Source organism: Pyrgilauda ruficollis, unplaced genomic scaffold (assembly GCF_017590135.1).
Source record: "Pyrgilauda ruficollis isolate IOZ18807 unplaced genomic scaffold, ASM1759013v1 scaffold28, whole genome shotgun sequence".
Lineage (NCBI taxonomy): Eukaryota > Metazoa > Chordata > Aves > Passeriformes > Passeridae > Pyrgilauda > Pyrgilauda ruficollis.
This window is the reverse complement of record NW_024524155.1, coordinates 3,788,547-3,813,829: the sequence shown is the minus strand read 5'-3', so window position 1 is coordinate 3,813,829 and position 25,283 is coordinate 3,788,547. Positions and strand designations below refer to the sequence as shown.

The 25,283-nt window shown below is 43.7% G+C and overlaps 1 protein-coding gene across 4 annotated transcripts in view; it reads right to left on the bottom strand.

The window, feature by feature from the left end:
- Nucleotides 1–25,283, bottom strand: part of ADCK1 (aarF domain containing kinase 1) — a 73,971-nt gene that overhangs the window by 33,253 nt on the left and 15,435 nt on the right. For 3 of the 4 annotated variants that reach the window (XM_041472059.1, XM_041472055.1, XM_041472057.1), the window contains one exon: nt 10,238–10,441. The exons of the other annotated variant lie outside the window; for it this stretch is intronic. In XM_041472059.1, coding sequence (XP_041327993.1) covers nt 10,238–10,441 — 204 coding nt within the window. The remainder of the gene's footprint in view (nt 1–10,237; nt 10,442–25,283) is intronic. 4 annotated transcript variants of the gene reach the window in all.

Sequence of the window (25,283 nt, the reverse complement as noted above, 5' to 3'; positions counted from 1 at the left end):
AGCTATTCAGCAGTCCACACCAGAGACTGAGGTGCAGGGACAACACAGAAGCTGAGGCAGAATAATTTACAAGGAGGTCTGGATGAGGCCCTGGAGTTTGTATCCTTTGCAGCCAACTATCAGGAAAAAAACATACAGAGATCAATAAAAGTCCCTCAAGAGAGACAACTGCATGACAAATTAAATCCACAACTGACTTTGCCAATTGTGTCACTGGCACCATGCATTAGATCATTCCTAATGACCGGTCATACAAACATGGAGCCCTGAGCTCTCTGCACTGATGCAAAGAGAAAAGTCCTATGCTAAACCAGCTACATCCTGTTTCCTTCTTGTCAATCTCTCCTCAGAATATCAACTTCACCTTTCTTCTCCTGACCATATTTCCTCTACTTTTCACATGTCTGCTCTGATCTGTCTGCCCCTTCTACAGTTCACTTATTGTCTTTCTCCTCTTCCTCCCATGTTTTTTAACTTGCCCCCAGACCTTAGTGCAGGGCTGCCAAATCCCTGCTTCAAGGGTGTAACCCAGCTAATTTACTTTCCTTACAGCAGTGTCTGCTCTCATGTAAATTACCCTCCAAACCCAGCCTGTGAAACAGGCTTGTTCACTAAACTCTATGAATAGGAAAGTAGGCACAGCTGGCCTATTCATAATCAACATAAAAAATAGATTAGCACTTTACAGATTAAACATTATTGTTTCAACAGTTAACATAAATCAACTACACTTACAGGCCTAGCATTGCTGCTGCCACTGCAGGGCAACAAGTACTGCAAAGGGAAGGTGCAGTAGGATACAGCCTGAATGTAAGTTCTCCCCTGGCATCCCCAGTGTGTACTGCTAGAGGTTGTTAGCAGGACAAAAGTGGGCTACGGAAACAAAGCTAGGGGGGTAATTTTGATTAATTCACATGCATTTCCAAGCAATCTAGCAACCCACTATTCTAAAGACAGAATCCAACTGCCTTTCTTCCTTCCCTCAGGCTGATGCAGCTCAAAAATTAAGCAAAAAAATAATCTTCTGGAATAGGAGTGGGACAGGAAGCCTCTAAAGCTACTGGTATGTAGCTCTGTTTCCTATATTTCAAAATATTTGGGCTTCTGTGGATGAAGATAAACAGGGTGGATTCCATCTATTGTAACCATCTCAAAAAGCACCTCATTACAACCCAGGATTCACCTCACCAAAGAGGGGCCAAGTACTGAGATCCACTTTAGATGCGTCCTGTGGAGGGCAAGACTAGGAGAGAGTATCCCAAAGTGGTCAGGCTGCACTTTCTCCCTCATTAGGTACAAGATACTAAGCCACCGGAGAGACTCAGTCCAACACATTGTGATCAGTGTGCTATGGTTGTGTAGTCATTAGAGAGGTAAGGCCCACAGAACCAGTCTGCTCCATACTTTTCCATTCCTTCCTGCTCACTCACTGAGAACCACCCACTGTCTCAAATGTTTAACTCGGAGCACCCATTCTGTAATTCCTGAGCTGGTTTTAATGACTGCAAGGGACTGGCAAAGGCCTTGGCATCCCATTAAGAAACAGCCTCATACCTCTTTCAAAAAAAAAAAAGGAAAAAAAAATAGAAGAGGAAGAGATTAGGTTATGGTCCAAAGGACAAAAGATGGACCAGGAGGGAGGCATTGGCTTATAGGTTTTCTTGGCAGCAGGGCAAAGACATTAGCAGTTTACAAAGGGCAAGGTGGGAAAAGTTACATGGAGAGACTTCTTTACTGTAACCCCTCTTAACAAGCCCTGGTAATTTTAATTGTTCTAGCCTCCTTCTAGCCTTTCTTGATAAATGGGAATAGCAGTTAATAGACCTGAACCAATCAGCTATATCCAATAAGGTGCTTGAGAAAATTAGCTTTGTTCTCCATGCACAACTGATACCACCTCAGTTTCATTCATTACCTAAAATGAGCTAACTAATGTAAATTTTCTACTAATAATTTGAAATTTGGAAGGATTGATGCTGAAGAGCATTTTCCAAGAACTTGCTAATTTGAGATGCAGTGGTTATGTGAGCTTTGTAAGGGAGAAACTTGTAGGTTTGCTTCAGATGAGCTCTCCTGGCACAAGCAATAGGTCACATGAGTTTACTTCTTCAGTTGTCACAGACAGCTTCAGAGGTTTGGCTCCAAACTACACATCCTGTAAAACTAAATACTGCTAAGCTTACAGAAAATGAGTGCAAAATGTGCCTAACATTCACATACATAACACGACAAAACCTCCTCAGGCTGGTCTGCATATAAGGAACAAACACACTTTGCTGACTAATGGTGTAAAGAACATTGAGAAACCTTAGATCCCAATTTTTGCCTCAATTCTCAAAACATAAAAGCATATTGAGTGTGTGGCTTCTCATAAGGAGAATTTCAAATGCTCCTAGCAGTTTTTTCACAGAGACTTGCAAGCAGAGTTGAAGTGTTTTTTATGGCTCAGCATCCTTCCATAGAATCAAGAGCTGCCTGTCAGATCCCAGAAGTGCCATAAAACAAAAATTATTAGATTACTGTACATCTTATAAATTCATAAAAATTCTATGTGACTACTCTGTGTGTTAGAAAAATACAGGTATGTCAAGGTTAGGCCCTGTAAGTCCTTATTTTATCTTATGCCATTTGTTTCATTTACAAATAACCTATTGCCAAAAGTTGCCTGATTCACTGCATCATGTTTTCATGTTTCTGATGGGTCAAGAGCCAAGTAACTGTGCAGATGTAAAATTCTGAAAGAAATTAGGAGATAATAACTAGGCAGCACCAAGTAGGATATTAAAAGATCAGTGGGCAGGCAGATGATGGGATTCTTCACTCCGTCAGAAAAAAATCAGGCATAGCAAACCCAGCTTGTGTCAAGATCAGAACATCAAGAATATTTCAGAGGGTATCAGCAGTAGGCTTTGGAACAGAAGCCAGTGCCTCAACATAGCACCTCAATGTTTCTGCCCCTACACAGATCCTGCTGTGTCAGAAATGCCTGGAGATTGCTGAGCAAAGAAAATACACATTTGAAAAAATAAAGTCTCCATATGCAAGAATAAGGACTATTAATCCCATTTACAGACTGCAATTTCCAGCAAATGTTTGAAATCGGAAGGGTTACCCACATGCTGAAAAGTGTTTTCTGTCAATGGCTCGAGCATTGCTGTGCAGCAGATGCACCACCTCTGCAGGATGTGGACACTGAATACAGCCTGACACAGCTGCCATGTGTACTGTCAGCCAAGATGGATTTGCTTCAGAGCAACACTTCAGGTATAATCAAAACTCTCAGAAAACTGTATTGAACACAGTTTACCATCTGCACAGACATTGAGCCAACAAATTCCATGCAGGTATTAACCCCCAGGCACCTAAAGAATTTGTAAATTGGAGGCAAAAAATGTCACTAAGCATCCAGTTCAGAACTATTTTTACCAGGCCATTCCCCATTGCACTTTCTATCTGAAGCTTTTCTCTTCCTTACAGAAGGCCCTCCAAACAATCTTTCAGAAAATCTACTGTCCAACTTCCTATACTGTAAATCTTACTAATGTGAAAGAAGTCAATGGAGATTATCCTATAATCTATACTCAAAACCTTCCCTCTCTTACACTAAGGGGCCTAGAGTACCCAGGAAGAGGCTGCCATGAGCAGGACCCAGCCAAGTTCTCCCAGGAGCTCTGACTGGAGAGAAAATCCATGGCAAGAGGTAGTACATTCTTCAAAAACTCCCCTGGCAGTAGGAACACCAGGCTGTCCTTGGCACAACAGTAAGGGTCAGTAACACTGGAGCTCGCATACAGAGTGAGCAGGGACACAAAAAACAAAGCAAGGTTCACTACCTCAGTCACACAAAGCTCTCTGTTTGCTTTCCCCATCTGCCCTTGGAGCAGCAGTTCTGGACAGCTGTTGCCCACACAAGAGTTCGGTGCAGAGGCAGCCACACTGGGAGCTGCCAGTGACTGGGGCCTCTTACCAGAGACAAGGCAGGGCAAGCACAGCAGAGGCTGCAGCAGCAGTGGGACCCACACAGGCAGCCACTTGTGCCTTTCAGTTGAGTAATGCAGGACCATTTGTTCTGGGTGACATTAATGCTATTCGCCATCCATCTCAGACTCTTTAAATTACCTTTTTATGGCCAAAATCCTTTTCATAATAGATAAAAATCTCTTTTTTATATCTCAAGTAATTGAAAGAAATGTGAAGGTTTTTTATTTGTCATTACAGTTTTAATAAAAATGTGTTTTTTATTGACGTCTGCTTGGAAGCCCTGCTGGGTGTAGTGCAAGAGACTCAGAGTGGTGGGAGAAGGGCCTTATCTTCCCATCCCACTTTCCAGCCCCTAACACTGTCAGAGTAATGGCCACCACAGCTCAGCTTCCACATTGGTGGGTATTGGAGGGTAATGCAGAATGAGGAGCTTTCCTGTGACCGACAACACCCATAGCAGGTGAAGAGGCTCTTGCTGACCCAGATCTGGTTGCCCAGAGTCTGGTAGTGATGTAACGCACAGTGATGGACTTCACAGACCATCACTGCAGACCATTCACAGCATTGCTGGAGATTGTGTTTTAGGACAGAACCAGGTTCACAAGCTACAGGAGACCTGGGTGTTCGGCAAAGCCATTCTGTGTCAGTCCACAGCCCCAAGCAACCACGAGAGGGACTGTGCACTGTGGCATACATCAGTGCTTGTGGGCAGAGCACTCAACCACAAGGCTGTGCAACACTGGAAGAAGCAGGCACAAGTCCTGGCATCCTGGAAGGATGGTCCCCACCCAGGAAAAAGATTTCTGGAGCCATAACAGAACCTGCAGCAACCTCCATTATGACATGAAGACCTTGTGATCTAGCACAGTAAATGAAACTTCTCTAGAGCACCATATGGATCCAGCTACATAAAGTGGCTCATTTTATGTTGGGAGTAACTTGGATGCTGTAGGACATGCAGCGTAATACCCAACAGCCTATTGAAGGCCTAGCTCCTCTCCCATAGGGCTGAGCATTACTTGAATCATTCTGCAAATTAGAAATAAACATATGTCTTGCCAGAGCTTAAAATGCTCATTGACAATTCCAGAAGAATCAGGGAATGAGGTCCATCCTTCTCCCTGTCACAGCAAAGGCTGCCATACTACACCAAGAACTCATACAGAAAGAGGAGTAAAAATATTTTTTTTTAATTCCTGCTATTTCTCATACTCTCATAGCAGTATGAGGACAAGGAAATCTCTTGCACTGGGGATTAGCACCTTGCTATGGTCTCATTCTCTGTCTTTCCCGTGGCAGTACACATGGGCATACAATTTCTGTCCCTCCCTGTCAAATGCCCATGCAGCAGCACTGCAGATCACTGCAGTGACCATATTCCCAGGTGTATATGGGTACATTTCAACAACAGATGAATAATATTTCATGTACCCAACCCAAAAAACACTTTGGGAACTTTGGGAGTGCCCTAGTTCCAATCAGGACCAGGTTAATTTTTTGCAGTAGACAAGAGGGGTGTGGCCAGAACCCTAAAGTTACTTGATACATCCTCATGCCACTGCCAGCAGCAGGAGAAAGGAACTGTCTGTTCCAGGGAGAAGGGGTTCCTTCCAATTGAGTTAAAGTGGTGGACAGAACAGTCAGGTATTGTTTATTGTCAGTGGCTTTTCACGTAAATTGTTTCTTTGTCTTACACATTTCATTATTAATATTGTTGCTGTTATTGTTTGTTTTCTTATCTCATAGCTGTTTCCAGTAAATTGTTCTTATCTTAAGCCGTGATCTTTTGATAACATCTGAGACTGCTCAGCTTCAACCATTTCTACTCCTCTGCAACAGTTTCAGCAACTGTTAGATGTGAAGGTAAGTCAAGAGACAAGGAGAGACACTCATTTCCATGGCTAGTCACATGCCTTACACAGCCCATCACCCCCCAAGCAATGACAGCCTGGACACAGCACCTGGGCAGCCACACTACACAAGCACACCATCAACATGGGAAAGACCCTGCTTGGGACCACACCACCCTCATCTCAGGGGGGTGCAAACTTTGTCCTAATCCCCAACCAAACAACCTCACACCAGAGACAGGAGCAATGACTAGAGAACCTGCCCAACAGGAACCTGCCAGAAAGGAGCAGGAACTGGGATATTTCTGAAATGAAAGAGTGAAAGATGGGGAGGAAGGGAGTGTCTCCCACCAAGGAACATTACCTCCAACATGAGTTAAGGCTTGGGTAGAGTATGGAGTACACAAACATATCACGCGGGAGAATAAGAAGCCTTAGGGAAAAGGTCAATAAGTTGATTTAAAAATGCCAGTGTGTAAGGATAGGCTGGAAGCTGATGAGCAATAGGCTGTGAAAAGTGACATCTTGTTGTACAAAGGAGAAGTAATACAGTGGTGCTGAGCAGGTAGACCTAGGCTGTGGCCTACCGGGATGTGCAATATGAGGAGGTATTTTGGGACTAGAAAGAGGTAAAAGTGCGTGTTGGCATAGAGAAGAGTACACAATGAAGCAAGGAGATGTCCCAGTATCTAAACTGTGACAGCACTGTGCAGCAGCAGAGAAGTGAGACCCATAATAGGGATTGCACTGGCCAGTAGTGGAGCCAGGCAACAAAGGCACAAAGGATGTTTGGAAGACTGGGGTTGTAAAAGCTGACAAGTCCTTCTGCAACCATTCCATCCTATGACAAGGGATGCTGTGATATGCCCTTAATCAGAACAGAGTGGCATCACCTCCCCAGTATTCCTGTATCCCACAGCCACATGATAGTCGTTTCCCACAAACCTACCAGAGGCAGGAAATGTCCCTAATCCTAATGTTGTCAAAATTTCTTCTACCTTTTCTAGTTTCTAAGCACAAAGATTTTGTGCTTTTAAGGTGCACGCACTCTGAAAGTTTTATTTTCCAGCACTCCTCATCGGTCTTTCTCCATAAATGTGTAGTGTCCACATCTCACCAGACGTTGCCTGGCTCTGCTCTGCATGCACTTCGTTGAGTTAGAGCACTTAGCTGAACCAGCTGTCTCTCCCTCTGTCATTAATAGTTCTGCAGAGAAAGAACATATTCAGCTTGCTTTCATTTTCCACGCTTGACACCTTTTCACTTTCAGAATCTTGTTCAAGCAAGGAAGATAAAAATAGAGGTAGGAGAGACTCTTTCATTCATATCTTAACACCCATTCTTATCAACACAGCTTTTCCCAACTGCTCCAAGGAATACACCCAGAGCAAGCCCAAACTGCACTACCTCCACTGTCTCCCCAAAAGATTCTTGCTCTGTGATCTCACTGGTGATTATTTCCAGGAGTTATTGTAAAGATTTCTTTGCACAGCCTCTCCCACTGCTACTACTTTTGCTACCCTGTGAATCCCACCCCACCCACCTCAACTTCTTGCATGTAACACTCCAGAGAATTATCACCTCCCACCATCACTCATCCAAACCACTGTGGCTGAGATTAAAAAGCCAGAATTTGCTCACTACTGATTATTTTTATCCCAGTCATTCCTGATAGGTACACAAACTGGCCCTGGACTTAAAAGAGGGTTGGACAGGACAACTCACTAGTCAACATATATGATTCTCCTTCTGTGTCAAATCAACACATGCCATTCACCTTTACATCAGAGCTACCTCCTGCAGCTCCCAGTCCCCCAGTATGACACTGGCCTAAAATGGGAGACTCCCCATCAGCAGGGTATCAAGTAGGTTTGTGTGGGGACAACAAAATCATGGTGAACTGCCATAAATCCAACTCACAAATGCTCTATCCTTGCTCAGACATCCATCCCATTGGCATGGTCTACATTTAAGCCAGTTTTCTCACAAAACATTTGTGAAACATCCATGCCTGTGATAAGATTCACAGGAGTAGGTCACATCAGAAGGCAGACTATTTCTAATTGACTGAAAACATAATGCTTCTGTACATGAAATTGGCTTTTTTTGATCTTCCTGCCCTTTTGCAAGCTCTTGCCTAATTTGTTAGCTTGTCACATTCCTCCCTAGGTATCTCTGTATTTCCAGTTGCTCCTTCTCCCATTTGTTCTGCACTGATCCAAGCTGTATGTAATTACTTCTTGCCTACACTTAAGATTCATCTGAAGAGCCCTGCTCTTGGGCCTGATGGGAGAACTGGAAGTCTTACCACTGAATTTGAGAGTAGGAGGATTAGGCCCAGGCACTCTGAGAAGTTTCCCTCATTGCCATTTTTTCTTCTATTTGAATTCATCTGCAAGTTCTCTGGTGTAAGGGTGGCCCCAGGAGGGAAAATTTCAGGAACCCTCTCTGCACTCTTCTCTGCCCTGATACTCTACCTTGCCACTCTGCCACCTATATTTCAGGTAAGTATATCATATTTAAAATATGCTGAGGATCTAGCTACACTGGAATTTAATTTGTTCCTGAAGCAACCCTATTAAACCCTCTAGGCTCCAGCAATGACACTTTTGGTGCATTAGGTTCCCAAATTCTTTCTGGTTTTAAATACCTTGATTTGGTACCTTGTAACTATTAATACAGGAATTTACATCAGCTTTTAGTACTGCCCAGTTTTACAAGGTCCTTTATTTTTATACATGTTATTCTCTTCTTTTGTCATTGCTCTCTTTCCCTTGTTACCATTTCCTCTCCATCACTTTCTTACCATTTCTACCTTTTTTACCCTCCCTCCCCTGTAACTTTAAAATTAAATATTGCCCAGCACTGCCCATGTGAAAGAAGTGAATGCTATGAGGTAAGGTTGCTGCGGAGACTGTATTCGAGCTGCTTCACTGGGAATCAATGAGGCACAGAGCGTTCCTCTAGCTCCCAAGAAGCACGAAGAAATCAGGGATTATCAGTGGCAGCTGAACACACACTTGAGCGAAAAGGTTCCACCTCCAAGCATCAATTTCAGCCTTTAAGAGACACCACACAAACTGTGCCAGAGGTGCCTAGTGTAGTAATTTAATGTGGGTTAACTTTGGGGTAGCTTTCCACAGCTCTTGTGGAAGGGACATTGCCACATGGAAGCCCATAGAGGCAGAGGCCTGCAGGGAGCAGCCAGCCTGCTCTGCTCCATCTATCCACTGAGCTATGAAACACAGCTGGTACCAGCCTTGCTACAAGGATGGAATGCTGATAGAGGCAGCATGCTGCAGACTGGAGGCTGACATTAACCCTGCCATTGAACTGTACGGAAATATTAATGGTCATTCCTGGCTAGACAATATGTAGACCCTTAAACTATACAGAGGCAGACTTGCTGCATTCACATTTGCCCATAATATACCCTCTAGGTGCAAATACTTCACTTATCTCATATTTCCTCCACACCTCCTTACCACACAGTCAGACAGGCCAGAACAACCAAAACAGCCCCAGAAATATCTATATATGAGAAACAACAGATGTACACACCACTTCCCTTCTTCAACCTTCTGTCTTCCTCCCCCTCCACACACACTTTCCCTAGCATCACCTTTGTGCACTGTTGCCTCCTGCCTCCCTCTTTACCATGTCAGTTGTGATCCTTGAAGTGCCTCTCCTTAACCTGGGCTACTGCGTGAGGGGACATCTTGTAAAGAGCGAGACGCAAAGTAGCAGAATGCCCTCTGTAATTTACCTTGGTTACTTCCCTTATATCTAATGAACACAGTCACTTACCTACTGATCTCAGTGCTGTGGGCTGCTGAGGGTTAATGACGGCACTGACTCCTGAGCTACTGCGTTACCTGACTGCAGCACCAAAAGTGATTTATGCCATTATTTTCTTTGGGGGTTAATTAGGGGCTGGAGAAAGTAAAGGGCTGTCAGTGCTAGCTGGAATTGGTCTAGTGCAGCCAGGGGAGAGCAGTCATCCCTCACAGAGCTCTGCCAATACATCTTTGTCCTGAACATCAATACCTTCAGCTCCCACTCCTCAGCGTGGCAGACAGTGCTCCATCCTGACCTCCAGCAACCCTGTTCATCTTGGCATACAGAGTACACTGCTCTGTTGAGTCCTGCCATTTCCATCTGGCTCCTTTCACACCCTTACTCTTCTGTTATCTTCTCCTCATCAAAGCCTGCCAATAATGCCCATTGATGGACAGGGAAAACTTGCATGGCCTTCACCCAGAAGCAAGGAAAAAGTATCTCCCCCTTGGTATCTCTTTCAGCTGAGAAACAGCAGCTTTCCTTCCTCTAGCTGTTGTTTTCCTTCCTCTAGCTGTCAAGGGCTTGCTGAGGCCTGAGAAACCAACACAGGCTATGGCCACTCCTACCTCTTTGCCGAGATCCTCACGGATAACTTGCTCAATCTCCTGCCTGGTGCTCTGCGGGGCCTGGCTGTGCAGCACCTTGAGGGTGCGGGTGTACTCCTCAGGCAGGAGGTAGTCCAGCGCCCCCAGGTGCTGTCCCACCTTGATGAAGGTGCCTCGGTTGGAGCAGCACAGCTCCCGGAGGCGCTCAGCAGAGCGCAGGTGCACCTGTGAAGAGAGCAGAACAGCGGTCAAGCCCTTTTGCTGTCTGTTACATGCACATGTGCACATACGCATCTTTTTTTGGCCAGTATTTAAGCAGACCAAGGATTTCCTTTCTTGATTCTGGGCATCATCATCTAACATGTCAGTTTATTATTAGGACTCTGGCTGGATTTAAAGGGTCTGAACCAGACCAGGACAAGATGCTCCAGAATATAAAGCGTTTCAACACTTGTTTGTATAGGCACCATGATCAGTAACAGCACATTAGTTTTTGGCCCATCCTTGCACAGAATAAAATGTCTGGCTAGCATTGGTTTGTCACTGTGATTCTGCACTGTGATGCACAGCTTGGAAACTCCTTGTCAAAAGACAAAAATCATAACCACAACCATTATGTTATATTCTTAACATGAGTGCAGTGAATTAAAATGAGAAGAAAACCACTGATACCATCCCAGAGACTTCCAGGAACTCAGAAGAAGAGTTTGTTAAAAATCAAAATTACAGATCTCTCCTTGGTAGTGAGGAGGACAGTATATGGGCAGTCCTTCATCTTCCTCACCTCGCTTTTACACGCACAAGGGGAAATTACATCCCTCCAGTCCAGTCAGGTCTTGGGTCTTACTGTTTACATTGCCAACAAAGTCTGCAATGACAGTTGTTTCAGCAACTAAGTGTTAGAAAACTTGCCAGCTGTGCTCACAGCGGCCAAAATGCAACTACCAAATGACAAAACCCATTGCCAACCACTTGCCCAGTCTGTATTTCATCTCTTTCGGTTCATTTTGCTCCTCAAGAATATACCAGCCACTATATCCTTCAGTGACAATGATTTATTCTCCCTTTATTACTGTCACTAGAAAAGCCTCCTGCCAAGGACACAGCTATGTTGAATCATATCTAATGAACTTCATATAAGTTTACCCTGATACATTAATAAAACCTACGCAGATCAATAACAAAAAATAACTGTACACCCATCTCCTGTTAATGCCTGACACCAATCTGCATGAAGTCTCCTCATTCCTCTGGCTTTGGTGTGACATCACTGTCATCACTGAAGGTCAAATCCTGTGTCTACAGCCCTCATCGGCACAAGATCCTGTGGTGATGGACTCCAGCAAATGCCCTGAAATACGTGACAAAAAGGAACAATTCCACAAACATTCATGAACACCATATACACCCACACCGTTCAGTAGCTATCTTTGCTCTCTGTGCAAAGCAGTGCCATGTCACATCATGGGACAGGCTGAGTGTCTCACATTTGGGAATGTGTCAGGGGCAGACTGAGTGCTGAGCTGCAAGTGCATGAAACATAGGCCTAGGGGAGTGTGAGGAGAAAGCCTAATGTGCAAGTCTTGCCCTCAGTGTGAGACTCGACAGTTTGATGCACATGTGCTCACACACACGTACACACGCATTTTCCTAAGTGGGCACATACGGGCAAGTGTAACTCATGCTAGGTGGGTGAGCTTCCCCCAGCATACTGCCAGCTTAGAAACACTTGCACATGTATGTATAGGCTGCAAATAACACCCATGAGTATGTCTCGAGTCTCCCACATCATTCTGCATTTTACACAACAGCTTTGAAGCCCCTGCTGTAAAAAGCCTCTGCTCTGGCTCTTTCCCTGTTCTCCTTCCCTGTGTGCAGCAAGGACAAAAGCAGGCCAAAAGGGAACAAGGAAAGGAAGCTGTAACAGAAGATGAGAGAGCAAGAAAACCAGGGTGGGAGTAATGGGATAAAATAGAAAGAGAGAGAGGGAGCCAGTGCAGCCGGGTTGTTTGTCACAGCATCAGGAGTACAGCCCATCACAGAGAAACAGCTTTTTTGCAGCTCCAATAGTCATCCTCTACCCACTGCCTCCAGCTGTGGAGGAGTACTCCTGCCAGCAGCGAAGGAGAGTAGTGGCCAACCACACACCTCCAGGTGTTGGGCAGCCACAACCAAAGGCACTGGCAGGAAACAGGGACAAGGCTCTTTAGAGATATGTTCCAAGAAACCCAGCACTGAGCTCCCAGCATTGAGGTCAGGCCAGCACAGGGTCCTGCAACCTCCCAGACACAGCAGGAGCCCATCAAATGACTCCAGGCTGCAGCATGACTCAGGGCTGAGCAGCAGCAACCCGGGGCTGTAGCGCAGTGCTGGGTGTCAGGACAAGCAGCCAGCTCAGGGTAGCTGAGGTGCTGGCTCCAGTGCACTACCCACACCACACAGATACCCAAGGGAGATGGATAAAACAGGCTGGAAAACTCATGTAGCTAAAAATACAACTGCTTGTAGACACACTTGCATACAGGGTGTATCTTCATATCTGGGTCACTGCTGGGAAGGAGGTGGCAATAGCCCCTCTTTCCTCTAGCACAAGGTGAGAGGAAATTTTTGCCCTCACAAATTTATCCACACTGTTGAGAAGCTGGTTGGCCTCATGAATGCAGCCGTCCTGGACAAGATGATCCCTACAGAGGACTCCAGGAACAAAACACAACAAAACCCCCTGCAAAGTGTCCTCCACAATGCTCTCACAACTGGCTTGGCTTAAACTCCTTAGAGATAGATGCCCTGGCTGGCTGACTGGACCAGGAAATTCCAGCTCCTGTCCTTCTAGAGAGACAAGATTACCAAGCACCTTGTCTAAAAAGAAGTAAATCTGTATCCCTGTATCTTACAAAACTCCAGTCTGCATTACAGGCAGAAGTACTCTGAGTATGAAACAGGACTGTGAATACAGCTTCCAAGGACTCCTTTCTTATCAACCAGATCAGGTTTTTTAGCAGAAAACTTTCTTAATGATCTCTATTATTTTCTTGGATCTCCTCAAGACAGGTCACAGTCCAGATGCAGCACTTGTTCCTCTGACAGACTACACTCCCCTAATCATAGACAAAGTAAGACCATCACATTCTTACTATGGTGTCCAGTAGTGGTGGCCCATGTTGCTGTTCTACCTTGAAGAAAATGAAAGGTAAATGGAAATCCCTGGAATGGCTCAGAACTTTTCTTCAAGATACTACTCTTTGTTGCCCAAGAAATACTTTGAAGACTATTTTTATCAGAGGAAAGAGCTGGAAACAACACCTAGTTTTACATAGATGTACTTGTATGCATCACCCCTGGGAGCACACTACAAAGAAAGGAAGCATTTCGTGTACCGAGGAATATCAAGAATAAGCTTCCGTCAGAAAGGCCTTTCAGATCACAAACGCTGTCTGCATACACGGCTCTTTCCTCAGTCCACATGGGCATCTCTTTCTGTCTTAAATCGCTTCTCCAAATTTCAGCAGGACAAATTCTACATTGGCCCACATGGCTATCACCATGGCTAACCTCGGTTAGACTAGGATTAATGCTGATTATTAGAACAAAAGTAATGACTCTCAGATATAGAGAAGAGGCAACTCTGGGATGAAGCACATGCTCAGCAAGCAGAGCTGCAAAGGGATATATTTTGATTTATGCTTGACATACAAGCAGACCTGGCTTCTCAAGTAATCTGGTTGCTTTTGAAGGAACCTTTACTACACAGATTACTGGCAAAGAACTGCCCCTCAGAACATCAGATGTACAGATGTCATGAACTGGCAGGTGCTAATCTGGTTTTTAAAAATAAAGGAATTAATTTAGAAGAAAATAAATACTCAGACTAAAACCTACCAGTGAGGACTTCAGTATTTGATATCTGTTGACACACCTGGTGGCAAAAGTGCTCAGAAAGGCCACTGAAGACAGTAAAGTAAGTGTCGTAAGCAACTCATATGAAATCCCTCAGAAAAGATATCCCAACTGTGCAGGGCATGCTCTTAGCTGGCAAAATGTGAAATGAGGATTAGGAATGCAGAGAGAACAGCCTGCCCATCACTGCTTACAACAATGGAGATACACTCTCCACAACAGTATTTCAAGAAAAGTGTCTCCAGAAAACACATGGAAAACTTCAATCACATAAAAATTAGAGATTAATTCGAAATTAGCTGAGACAGTAATAACCATAATAAAAGGAAATCTCATATTAAAACTGTTAACTTGCACAGGACTGAAAGGGAATAAGTGTTGCCCTGCTTTTAATAAAAGCTAGACCAATATGGGAAACTATAGTCTGGCAAGCTTTAATTCTGTATCTACTAAATTATTTGAGACAATAATTACAGAGAGTACTAAAAATCATCTAGCTAAATGTGATATGACTGATAAAAAGCCAACAGGGATTTTGAGGGGAAAAAATCATTCAGTCCATCAAAATCCTGTGAGCTTGTTAATACAATAGCCAATAGAAAAGAGGTATTAGAAAAGAAGTATTTACTGGGACTTTCAATAAATATCCTCACAAAGAATGAAAGGAAAACTCAGTAATTATTGGAGATACAAGAATATCACTTGCTCATTTTATCCCATTTCCAACTCAGAAACCCAGCACTACACACAGCATCAATGGAAGACACTGCAATTAGGACAAGGCTGCATCATTTAGTGCTCTTTTCACCACAGCTTCATTTCAACCTGCTCTGAGCATTTTTAAACCAGATAACCCTGCAGAAGCCTTGTCTATCCATTCATTGTTTCTTCCTGGGAAGATGAACTAGCACTGGAAACAGAGAAACATGATCAAATGGGGAAGAGGTCCAGGTAATGCACAGAAGGCAGGAGCTCTCTACCATAAAAGGACTGACCTGTATTACTGTCAAAAACAAACAGCAAAGTGTCCCATTATGCCTGTTCTTACACCAAAGTTTCATTTTTCTGCTAGTGAGCTGGCAAAGGAGAGAACAGTGCAGTGATAAAAATTCCATGATATGTAAGAGATATTATTCATCACTGTGGAAAAATCAGCCCTGCCAATTCCCTACCAAAGACAGGTGAAAAATCAATACACCGAGAGATCTCACCCTCAACATAGATGGCTGCAAGGTTACACATAACTGGGAGGTGCAGTCTGTCATCCCCGTACACACTGCTGGGCTGTCAATTCACTGGAACCATTCAGCACTTGGATCACATTCTTGTGGATGGCTCAGCCTGCTCAAGGCATAGAGTGAGTCAGGAAACTCAAAAAAACCTGTTTGACTGCGATAAAAAAGAGTACAATGCTAAAAATATCAAAACACTGTTGTATAAATTGAACGCACAACCGCACCCTGGATTCTAGACATCCTATCACACAAAAGAGGTAGATAAATAAAAAAGGACAGAGAAAGACAAGGGAAATATGACCATGTCATATGAAAGAGTCTATTAAAAAAGAGATCTGAAATGTTAGGAGATTGTTGAGATTACAGAGAGTTGATGCATAAGAGAGAATTGTTATATGCAATAATGGAAAAAAAACCCTCCCATTGCTATTTCCAGCTCTCATAAACCCACAAATAGGGCATTCCACAAAACAACAACCATTTTAAGTTGTTTTTTTTTTTTTTTTACATCCTATTTTGCACAATACAGCATTAACCAGTGCACTCACTGTCAGAGGATAGAGAAGCCAAGAGCTTAATGGAATTCAGAAAGGCTTTAGATATTTTTGATAAAACAACCATACCTGATTTTATATGGAGCTTTTCATCTCTAAAAGTGCTTTTACAAAGCTCTTTACAAAACTCAGGACTGCTATTCTCCATTTTACAGGCTCATAAGAACATTACAGCTAATAAAATGTCTAAAGGGCTTTAAACACTATTGCTCAAGGCATCAAGACAAACATTACCTTACTGTCTGGACACAATGAGAGAATGCAAACAGGGTGCGTTATTAAACCCTTTAGAGAACCTATTTGGTGTATCCAGCTCCCAAATTGTGGTTAAATCTTCTGCTGAGGTCAACCTGTTTCAAAGTGTCTTCCATATTCACTAAATTACCTTCCATTCAAAGGACTTGTGACGCTGGTGATGAACTCTTGCTTTCCTTCCACAGAACAACAGAACTGCTGCTTATAGTCTTTCATATTAAGCCTTTGGGATGCTGGGAAAAAACCTGTGGCACACAGTGGTTGGAAGCACCCCAAGCACATATGCTATCAGCCATCCTGGACAAGAACACTCTTCCAGAAATGCAGTAGGTGACTGGACTGGAAGAGCCAGGCTGTCCTTTGGACTCCCTACAGAGGGAAAAGAGGGTGTCATCACCTCTGTGGTGGGTATCTCCAAAACACAGTTGGGCAGGGAGAAAAGACATGTCAGAGAATATAGAAAAGAAATCTGGTCATAGTCCTTTTCTCTTCTACCCCTGACAATGACAGAGCCATGTGCACAGGACTAGTAAAACTGTAGAAACAGCTTTAGATGACCCAGGACAGCACAAACCAGAGAAAAATGAAAATATGTCCACCATATTTAACACAGTGAGAAACTGAAATCAGTGGCCATGCCACTGATCTGTAAAGATGCCTAGGGAGGATACAGCTACTGATGATGTAAATAGGGTACTTGGGTGCTTTAAAAGCACAAGACAAAATGTAGAACCCATTTCAGTCACAGTGTAGTTCTGTCTAAGGGGCTGTTATCTCCTCTTTCAAGTAATCTGAATAAGCATACAGTAAATATAAACTACTACAGCCTTCACTGACACTAGCAGCCTGGTAATCAAACTGACTGGCAGCAAGGATGCTGCAGGAAGACACACAACTCTAAATGGAATTGTTATTGCCTGCTTTTTGTATTATCTTTCCTAGTTACCTTTTACAAAAGCTCATTCCTAGGCACACTAGATATTTGCCATTCAAATGCTTCCTTATACCCACACTAACTGATCATACTGCCAATGATGGATAGATCCACGACTTCGGAATTGGAATAAGTCCTGGTGCAATGTACCTCACTACCTAATAAGTCATTATTTGTGTGAGTTATGTATACCTTAGTAAGATCCTTCAGAAATTCTGGCACAACAATTGGTTGCCAGTGGGAAAGAAAGGAAATGAGAGAGAGAGCTTTATAGTTTGGAAAGGATTAAGGATGGAGATGATCCCCCTGACTAAAGTGACAACTTCTTAGCTTCTCAGTCTCATACACACATAAACAAGGAGTCACACAAGTAGCAGGATGGCCAGTAAAGTCAGTACTAATGGAATATAGACAGTAGGCCTGCAGACAGCTGAAATCTAATGCTTGTGTTGTGACCTTGTATCAGTAGTGCTACAGGTAGATGAAATTAAAGCAAACACATTTCATAATTCATGCAAAACTACCCTGGAGATCACAATGGACTCTTCCAAACCTAGACCAATACATTTTACGCTGAACAGATATGCAAGCTCACACCTTCTGAGCCATCAGGACACTGAATTTCCACATACAAGCACACACAAGTGCTGACATCCCACATGTGCCACATATACTCCCAAGCCTTCCTGCTAAAACCCCTATTCACAACTTGGTTCATATAGGTGACTGAAGGCTGGCCTAGCAACAAACCACTAGTATGAGATGCCACTTGGTTCAGAAAACATCTTTACACTAAGTGGAGGTCCACCTCTTTGGCCAGTCACTCCCCAAGCTGCTCTGGAGAGTGGAAAGCAGAGTTTCTCAACTGCAGGGCAGAGCACCAGCAGTCACCTTGCTGAACCCTGCCCTTGCTGGCTGGTGCATGCACAACCAGCACCGATCGCCTGCTTGTGTTCCATCTTCATTTTACTCCAAGCTCGGTCATTTGTGCTCTGATTATCTCTCATTACTGACGACCTTGCTGTAATGAGTTTTAATCTGCCTCATATTAATTAGAAACATTTTCATTAGCCAGCTCAATTTTAGGTAAATAGCTAATAGAAGCAACTGAGCTGCAATTAGTTATCTGTGGGGCAGTTCAGGATAAAAATCTGAAGAGAGCAGCTGTTTCCCCTCTAGACACCCCTGTGACATAGTGCACTGTTCTGTGTAAGTCTCCTGAGCCAGGAAAACAAGGAGCACAGGGAAGGACTGGTCAGAGACAAAGGGAAAATAACATGCTAAAATAACTGTGCTGTAGAACTTCTGTGCCTATAGCAGGAATCTGAGCATCAAGTTACCTACACCGACAGACTTTCCTTCCGGTGAACGAAGTTCTGCTCTTGAGGCTGTTTTACCCTGTGACTATTCAAGAGATTCTGCACACAGGCTATCTTGTGGGGCACATACATTATCATAAATGGTTACTTACACACGGGGATAAGATCAGATTTGCTCAAGACAGATGGTTCAGACCCATGCATACACAAACATATAGTAGAGGTTCATAAAAGTGCATTCAGTGCCTTATTGTCCTGATAGCTGTTATAAAATAGATCTGTCCTGTGCTTCATTCCAGAGGACCCAAGGAGGATAGAAAGTAATTCAACAGTATGTCTGCAGAAGGCATGGATACATTCACAGAAGCCACAATGAAATGAGGCACATGTCTTGATCCATTGATCACAGAGCCTGCACCTCCACGGAGGCAGGTGAAATGATAATAAATTTGACACAGCACCTCTCAAAATCTGGCTAACAAAATTAATTCACTTCAGCTCGGATCAAACCACATGGGATGCCAGTGAAAACTGTAAAGACACCATTTTATTTAGCATTGTGTTTAGCTGTGGGGGGTTCTTACACGTTCCCATCAGTCCTAGGAAGCCCTGTTTAGTTTGTTTTCAGTCGCTGTAAGCAACGGTATCAACTAAGAAATGTATTACACTCAGAAGCGTCCCCTGAACAGGAGCTACTGACACACCCTGCAGAAACCACAAGAGATGATGCTGTGCAGTAAAAATGACCTGAAGGGAGAACACTCCCCAGCTATTTCCATGTAAGAAGACTGTGTAAAGGCAGCAGCATGGGCAGTGAGGGCCGGTCTTGGACCATGGGTGGGGGGAAGAGATCAAACAAGGCCACAGTAGCAATTAGCTGTCACTCAAGCTCATACGGACTTGGCTACACTTCCAAAGCTAAGTGAAGAATCCTAGCAGCAGGACCCAAGATGGACATCTGACAGCCTCTTCCCTGAGTTCCCACACTCCCTCCTGCAATAAAATAGAGCTGGAAAAGCCATGAACTCCACAGGAAGTCACAACATGCAGAAGACAGACTGAAAGGCACACTGAAAGGTAAGTTTTACAAAGAAGGATGGCCCAAGCACCATTGAGAAAGCTCAGCTAAGTCTCATCTAGTTCAGCTGAGGGTCCAGACAGGGTAGCTTCAGAGTCCGCTCTCCTACTGTGGGTGTGCAGAAAAGTAGGAAGCACAGAGGCAGCTGCTGCAGCTGGAGGGAAGAAATCATCACATCCACTTTGTCAACGCTGAAGAATCTGGGCTGGCATTTTTCTCTTCCCAGCAGTCGAATCCCACCCTACCAGCTGCACGTCACAGCTGACCTCCAGTCAGGACCTATCTGAGTTAACATCAGGCAATTAAATCGTGCAACAGTAGCTTCTCCCCCTTGCACATATGTAACTTCTCTCCTGGCAGGTCACTCCAACAGCCAGGGGAGCAGAGCAAGCCTGCTTTCGCTCTTACAGCCATGCAGACAAACACCAGCATTCACCTTGGTGACAGACCCCAGAAAGAAGGGTTTTTATTGCAGTGGCTCTAAAGAGAATACAGCCCCTTACCAAAATGACAGAGGCAGATTCCTTCCCCCTTCTTTAATCTGAGAAGCTCTGACCTTTAAAGCACAGATCTCTTCCCACAGGAACTGGACGCCTGAAGAGGAAAGAGACAGTAACACATGAAATACCTACAAGTGATTAAATTGGATTGACGAAGAAGTCAGGAAAGATAACAACCATGGGATTACGCTGTCAATTCCAAAAAACTGCGGTGACTGTCATAGCACCACATCCAACAGAGAAAGTGGCTGCAGTGCCAGTAAGTCATCACCAATGGCAAAGTGCAGTTCTACATTCAAAAAAGTGCCTATGTTAAAAAAGAAAAAAAAAAAAAACCACAAGGAATGATCCTTTGTTACTCAGCAGGTCTGTTCCCTTCTGGGTAGCTGTCAGAGTTGCTGACTTAGTGAAAAAAAAAATACATATAAATAACTCCAGCTTTTTCATCTAGTTGACACCACACAGCTCCGCAACAAGAAAGGCTGCTGGTGTCTATTAGCATCCCATCAATGTCACCAGTATGGGAGACTGAGCTGGTGTCTCTTTTGATTCATACACAATAGACTTGTTAAACTGCAATTAGAAGGTCCCATCCTTTCCTGCAGCCAGTCTTGTGCTTTTTCACTGAAAACAATAGGTTTCTGCAGGTGTCAGTAGAAGCAGAATTTGGATAAAACTGGTTTATGTGGGTGCCAGTGAAGGTAGCATTTGGTCTACTGAATCCTTTTGGCTGCTAGGAACACAAGGAAGAGTACCTATATTGACTATGAGAGTGGCACTTCAATATAGCATGTGACAGTAAAACACAAATATCTGACATGGCACCAAATATCTGACATGGCACCAAACGGAGATGAACAAAAGGAAAGCCCAGGTGAGGCTACATGTTACCCAGCATAGATTACTTTTGCTCCCACAAAAAGCAGAAGGAATTACCTCCAGCAGTACCAGAAGCAACTGCCTTTACTACAGCTGGTATCACAATGAACAATATTGTCCATGCCTCCCCTGCACTTGGCTGTGGCTCACCAAGGTTCTGAAGAGAATAAAACTGAAATCATCTTTATATAAAACTAGATATTCAACATTTCTCCATCAACAGGCTAAACAAAGATAGCCAATGTCTAACCTTGGCTAGAAAGCAAATCGTAAACTCAAGAGAAAGATATTGGTGCAAATACTGACAAAGATCCTCCAATGAATCAGATCTTGCTGGCCATATACAATCACTGTGTATGTTCCCAAAGAAAACATTTTCATGGCAAAAAAAAAGGATGTTAAAGAATTTGCACAACACAAGATGGACATGAAGCAAAGAAATTAAAGCATTTGCTAATAATCCAAAACTAATATTATCAATGACTTCTAGCCTCAAATATTTAAAATTAAAGCATTTACATACTCCACACAGATCCCATGAAGAATGAAGTTACAGTGAAACTGAGAGTTGATGTCAGCAGGCAGGAGAAGATAGAAAATGACATAAACATGGTCTTGGTTCAGTCTCTGGAAAAGAACAGAGATTCCCTGTTCTCTCATTAAGGAGATCATGGCATGAATGGGGGCTGTGCATTGATTACCTCTGAAGATTTGCTGCTTTTCTGGACAGAGTGCTGCAGGGACAAACACTTGGCCAGAGATGGTAATAGGGGACTCAGTTCCAGCTACAGAGATCTTTTGATCTGTAGTTGCAATGACCACTTGAGGGAGACATCAAGGCAAAGCTGAGAACACGAACAGACCTCATCCAGGAGCTTTTTTAAATCTACATGATTTCTATTTTCAAGTCTATAATTGGCTTCCTCTTAATGGTTTGCTCACCAGCACTTGGCATTCACTAGCACCCCATAGTAGCCAGTCAGCCACGAGACTCCTGATTGCCTCTTTGAAAGCACAATTACCAAGTCTACATGGATTGCTGTCCAAACTATTCATACACTATGTGAGCTTTTAAACACAGCAGTGAGAAATACAGGTATTTCAAAGTCCTCCTCATCTGAGCATTGACAGAATGGTTCAGCCACAGGGAGGCAAGGTGCTTCAAACACCTCTACTACAGGAAAGCAGACATGTTTGGGCCACATCACAACAGCTCCCAGAGAGCATACCATAAGAATAATTTGGAGCTGGTAGTATGGAACTTCCTGGAGGACACAAGCATACTGGCCACTTGGAATTCAACCAGCACATCAGCTTGGCCTTCCTGACACAGAAAACCCCTAGTGGCAATAAAGCAGTCCAGATAATGACTTTGTGTCCTGTTCTAAAATCCATAAAATTCACAATTCCAGCGTTCTTCACTACAAGCCTTCATGATGCTGCACAACCACAACCAGAAGACGTTGGTCCAATACCAACCATGAAGACCTCCCCTCCACATGGCAAGCCCCCATCCTAGATCATTTTGGCACATAATGTTGGGAAACTGAAAGCTCAATAAAAGCAAGCATGGAAATGCATTCTACATTCTAGTCCTAGTATTTCAAATCTCCCATCTTTAAGAAAAAATCTGTTGGCTTACAGAGAAGCTTGTGTTTCAAGCAGTTATATGGGAGCTGTTAGATTTTACTACTCAGTTGCCTGAAAGAAAAAAAAAGAAATCCCCTCTGTTGGCCTATTAATCTGTCATAACAAGATTCTTCATAATTAGTTTGTCCCTAACAGTTGCTTTGTAAGGGTAGCAAGAGAATATTTCAGGAATGGCAATTACCTCTGGTGTCAAAATGATGAGGAAAATAAATGTTCAACCATCAACAAAATGCAGTGCCTTTTCCACTCCCACCTAATGGTCGGTGACAGCACTGCACATCAGAATTACAGTGTGGGTAATTACTAGGCACGTTGCTATTGAGAATTCACTTTCCCTCTTGAGAAGAAATTTGTTAAGCAATGCAGGTAGAAAGAGAGGCATCTGTCACCGGGATGGGGGTCCTGTGGGTAAATGGTCTTACCAATACACTGCTTCTTTAATTTACTACACATATGTCCAACAATTATAAGCCGTGAACACTACTTAAAGGAACTTTCCTTTATTAGATACCCATATATCCCACCATTTCAAAGATTTTGCAAAAGGACAGAGCTTGACCTCTTTATTGTTACTTTATTTAAATGCAGTATCCTGCAAATAAAATTCACGTGTCTGCATTAGTCACTTCACTCCATCCATATTAATAGGAAATACAGTGGGTTTCTAGGCTATTTGTAAATGGAAGAGTTCCTTGGGCAGTGAGCTCACCAGACTTCAGCATATTGTGAAACCTGACATCCTACTGTCTCTGGAGTGAGATTTACAAGAACAACACTAAAGGCACACACACTGTGGAGCTCATCTTCTCAGACGAGGACCAAGTTGTGCCAAAGCCAGGAATCCTACTCCAGAGAGGGACTGGGAAGGGGAAACCTGCTGGTTTGGCTGCCATTGACACAAGTGTGGAAAGCCACAGACTGGGAGAGGTGTCCTGCCTGGGTTCAGAAATGTATCCTCCCACCACTTGGGTCTCAGTTCTCAGAAAATTAGGATTGTGGCAAATCTTTCCCACATGAGTTACCAAGGAATGCAAGGCCAGGTGGGGTAAGCCTATATCCAATCTGCCACCAGGGAAGAGGCAAGGGAGGTGGCAGCCAGGGCTGAGGCATCACTGGGAAGAGGTAAGGGCAGAGCTGGAGCAGGCAAGAAGCTGGTTCAGGCCTGGTACAGGATGGCAGCAGAAGTGAACAGAGAGCTCAGCTGTGTAGGGCCAGTGTGGGAAGCTGCATGCATTCAGATGGGGAGACACCAGAAGAGATACATGCATGAATCTGCTTCTGTGTGCATTTGCTCAGTACTTAACCACATTACCAAACACTTGTTACCCTAAAATCAAAACATAGGTTTAAAAGAATTGAACATCACCTTCACTTCTGGTACAGATTCAGTCCACTTTAGGAAGACTGGAAGTCAAGGAAGTTACAAAGGATACAGCCCTGCCAGTCAGGGCGGCAGGAGCTGGTATTGCTCATGGAAGCCCATCAGATTGCAGTCACCTCTTGTCTTCAAGCACACAGTCCTGAAGTAGCACCAGCTCAGAGTGGAGAAAGTGCAGTTCCAGCTAACAGCCTTGCTGTTTCTCAATCCCCACCAGTCGGGATTTCAATTTAACATTCCCCAGCCAAGGATCACCGTTCTGTATATTGGCATGGAATAACTCCCAATTCAGACTGACACAGCAAAACCTCAGCTTACTACAAGAAATAGAAGCAGGGATGTCGTCCTGGAGAGGAAGAAGACAGACGGAACAGGCGATACCAGGGCATTGCAGAGATGAAAAAGCTCCTGCTGAGCTCTGGAAATGCCTGGCTGTGCTGTCTGACTGTGGATGCAAAGGAAAGGGCCTGAGGGAGAAAAGCTTATCTTCCCTACTTCTCTTCACACAACAGTCCTACGATAAACAAAGCCTGCTGCCCTTCAGCAGTTCTGTAAAAAACAACTTGTGTTCAGAGAAGCCCTACAATAACAAACAGGCTGCACAGTTACAGAGTTCACAGGCAACTCAAAATGAGTACATTTTCAAACAAAGACTGCACAGGCAGTAAAGACATTTTAAGAGATGGGGGGTTTTTTTGAAAAATAATTCTGCTAGTGACCTTTTCAGTGAATTTACCTCTAAATTCAGCAAAACTAGCAACACAGTAAATGCATTCAGACTTAGCAGAAGGCATTTCATAAAATACTGGGCAGTTTCATGTATGTGCAAGCTCACATGCAAGTTCTTTGTTAAAGTGGAGCTCAGAACAGAGTGAAGGCTTTATAAAGACAACTCTTGCTTATCTGCTGGCTGTGGTCCTCTTCCATGTCACATCGGCTCAGTACACTGACAAAAACAAGTTGTTACTGGTGTCAGACCTGCCAAAATAATGCTACTGCAGAAGAAGGAGCAGAAAGCTGCTCCGAATGGTGCACCATCAGCAGAACTTGCAGCCACTGAGACAGAACTCTCAAGCCGAAAAAGATACAAGTAAACAAAAAAACCCAACAAAAATAAAGACATCCCAAGCCAGTTCTACAGGACCAAAAGTAGGCTTAACTAGTGTAGCAGTGAATATGATTACCACCTTGGATTAACTCTTCCAAAGCCATCTTTGAACCTTTGACTCTGTTCAAAAAATGGCTACTTTACTATAAGGACTCCCACCTGAACAAACTGGCACATGTCTACAGGCAAGCAGATGAGCCTGTCCAGATGTACAAAAATGCACATTTCTAGGCAGGACACCTGAACACTAGTAAATAAAGCAAGGGGTATCTTTAAACCT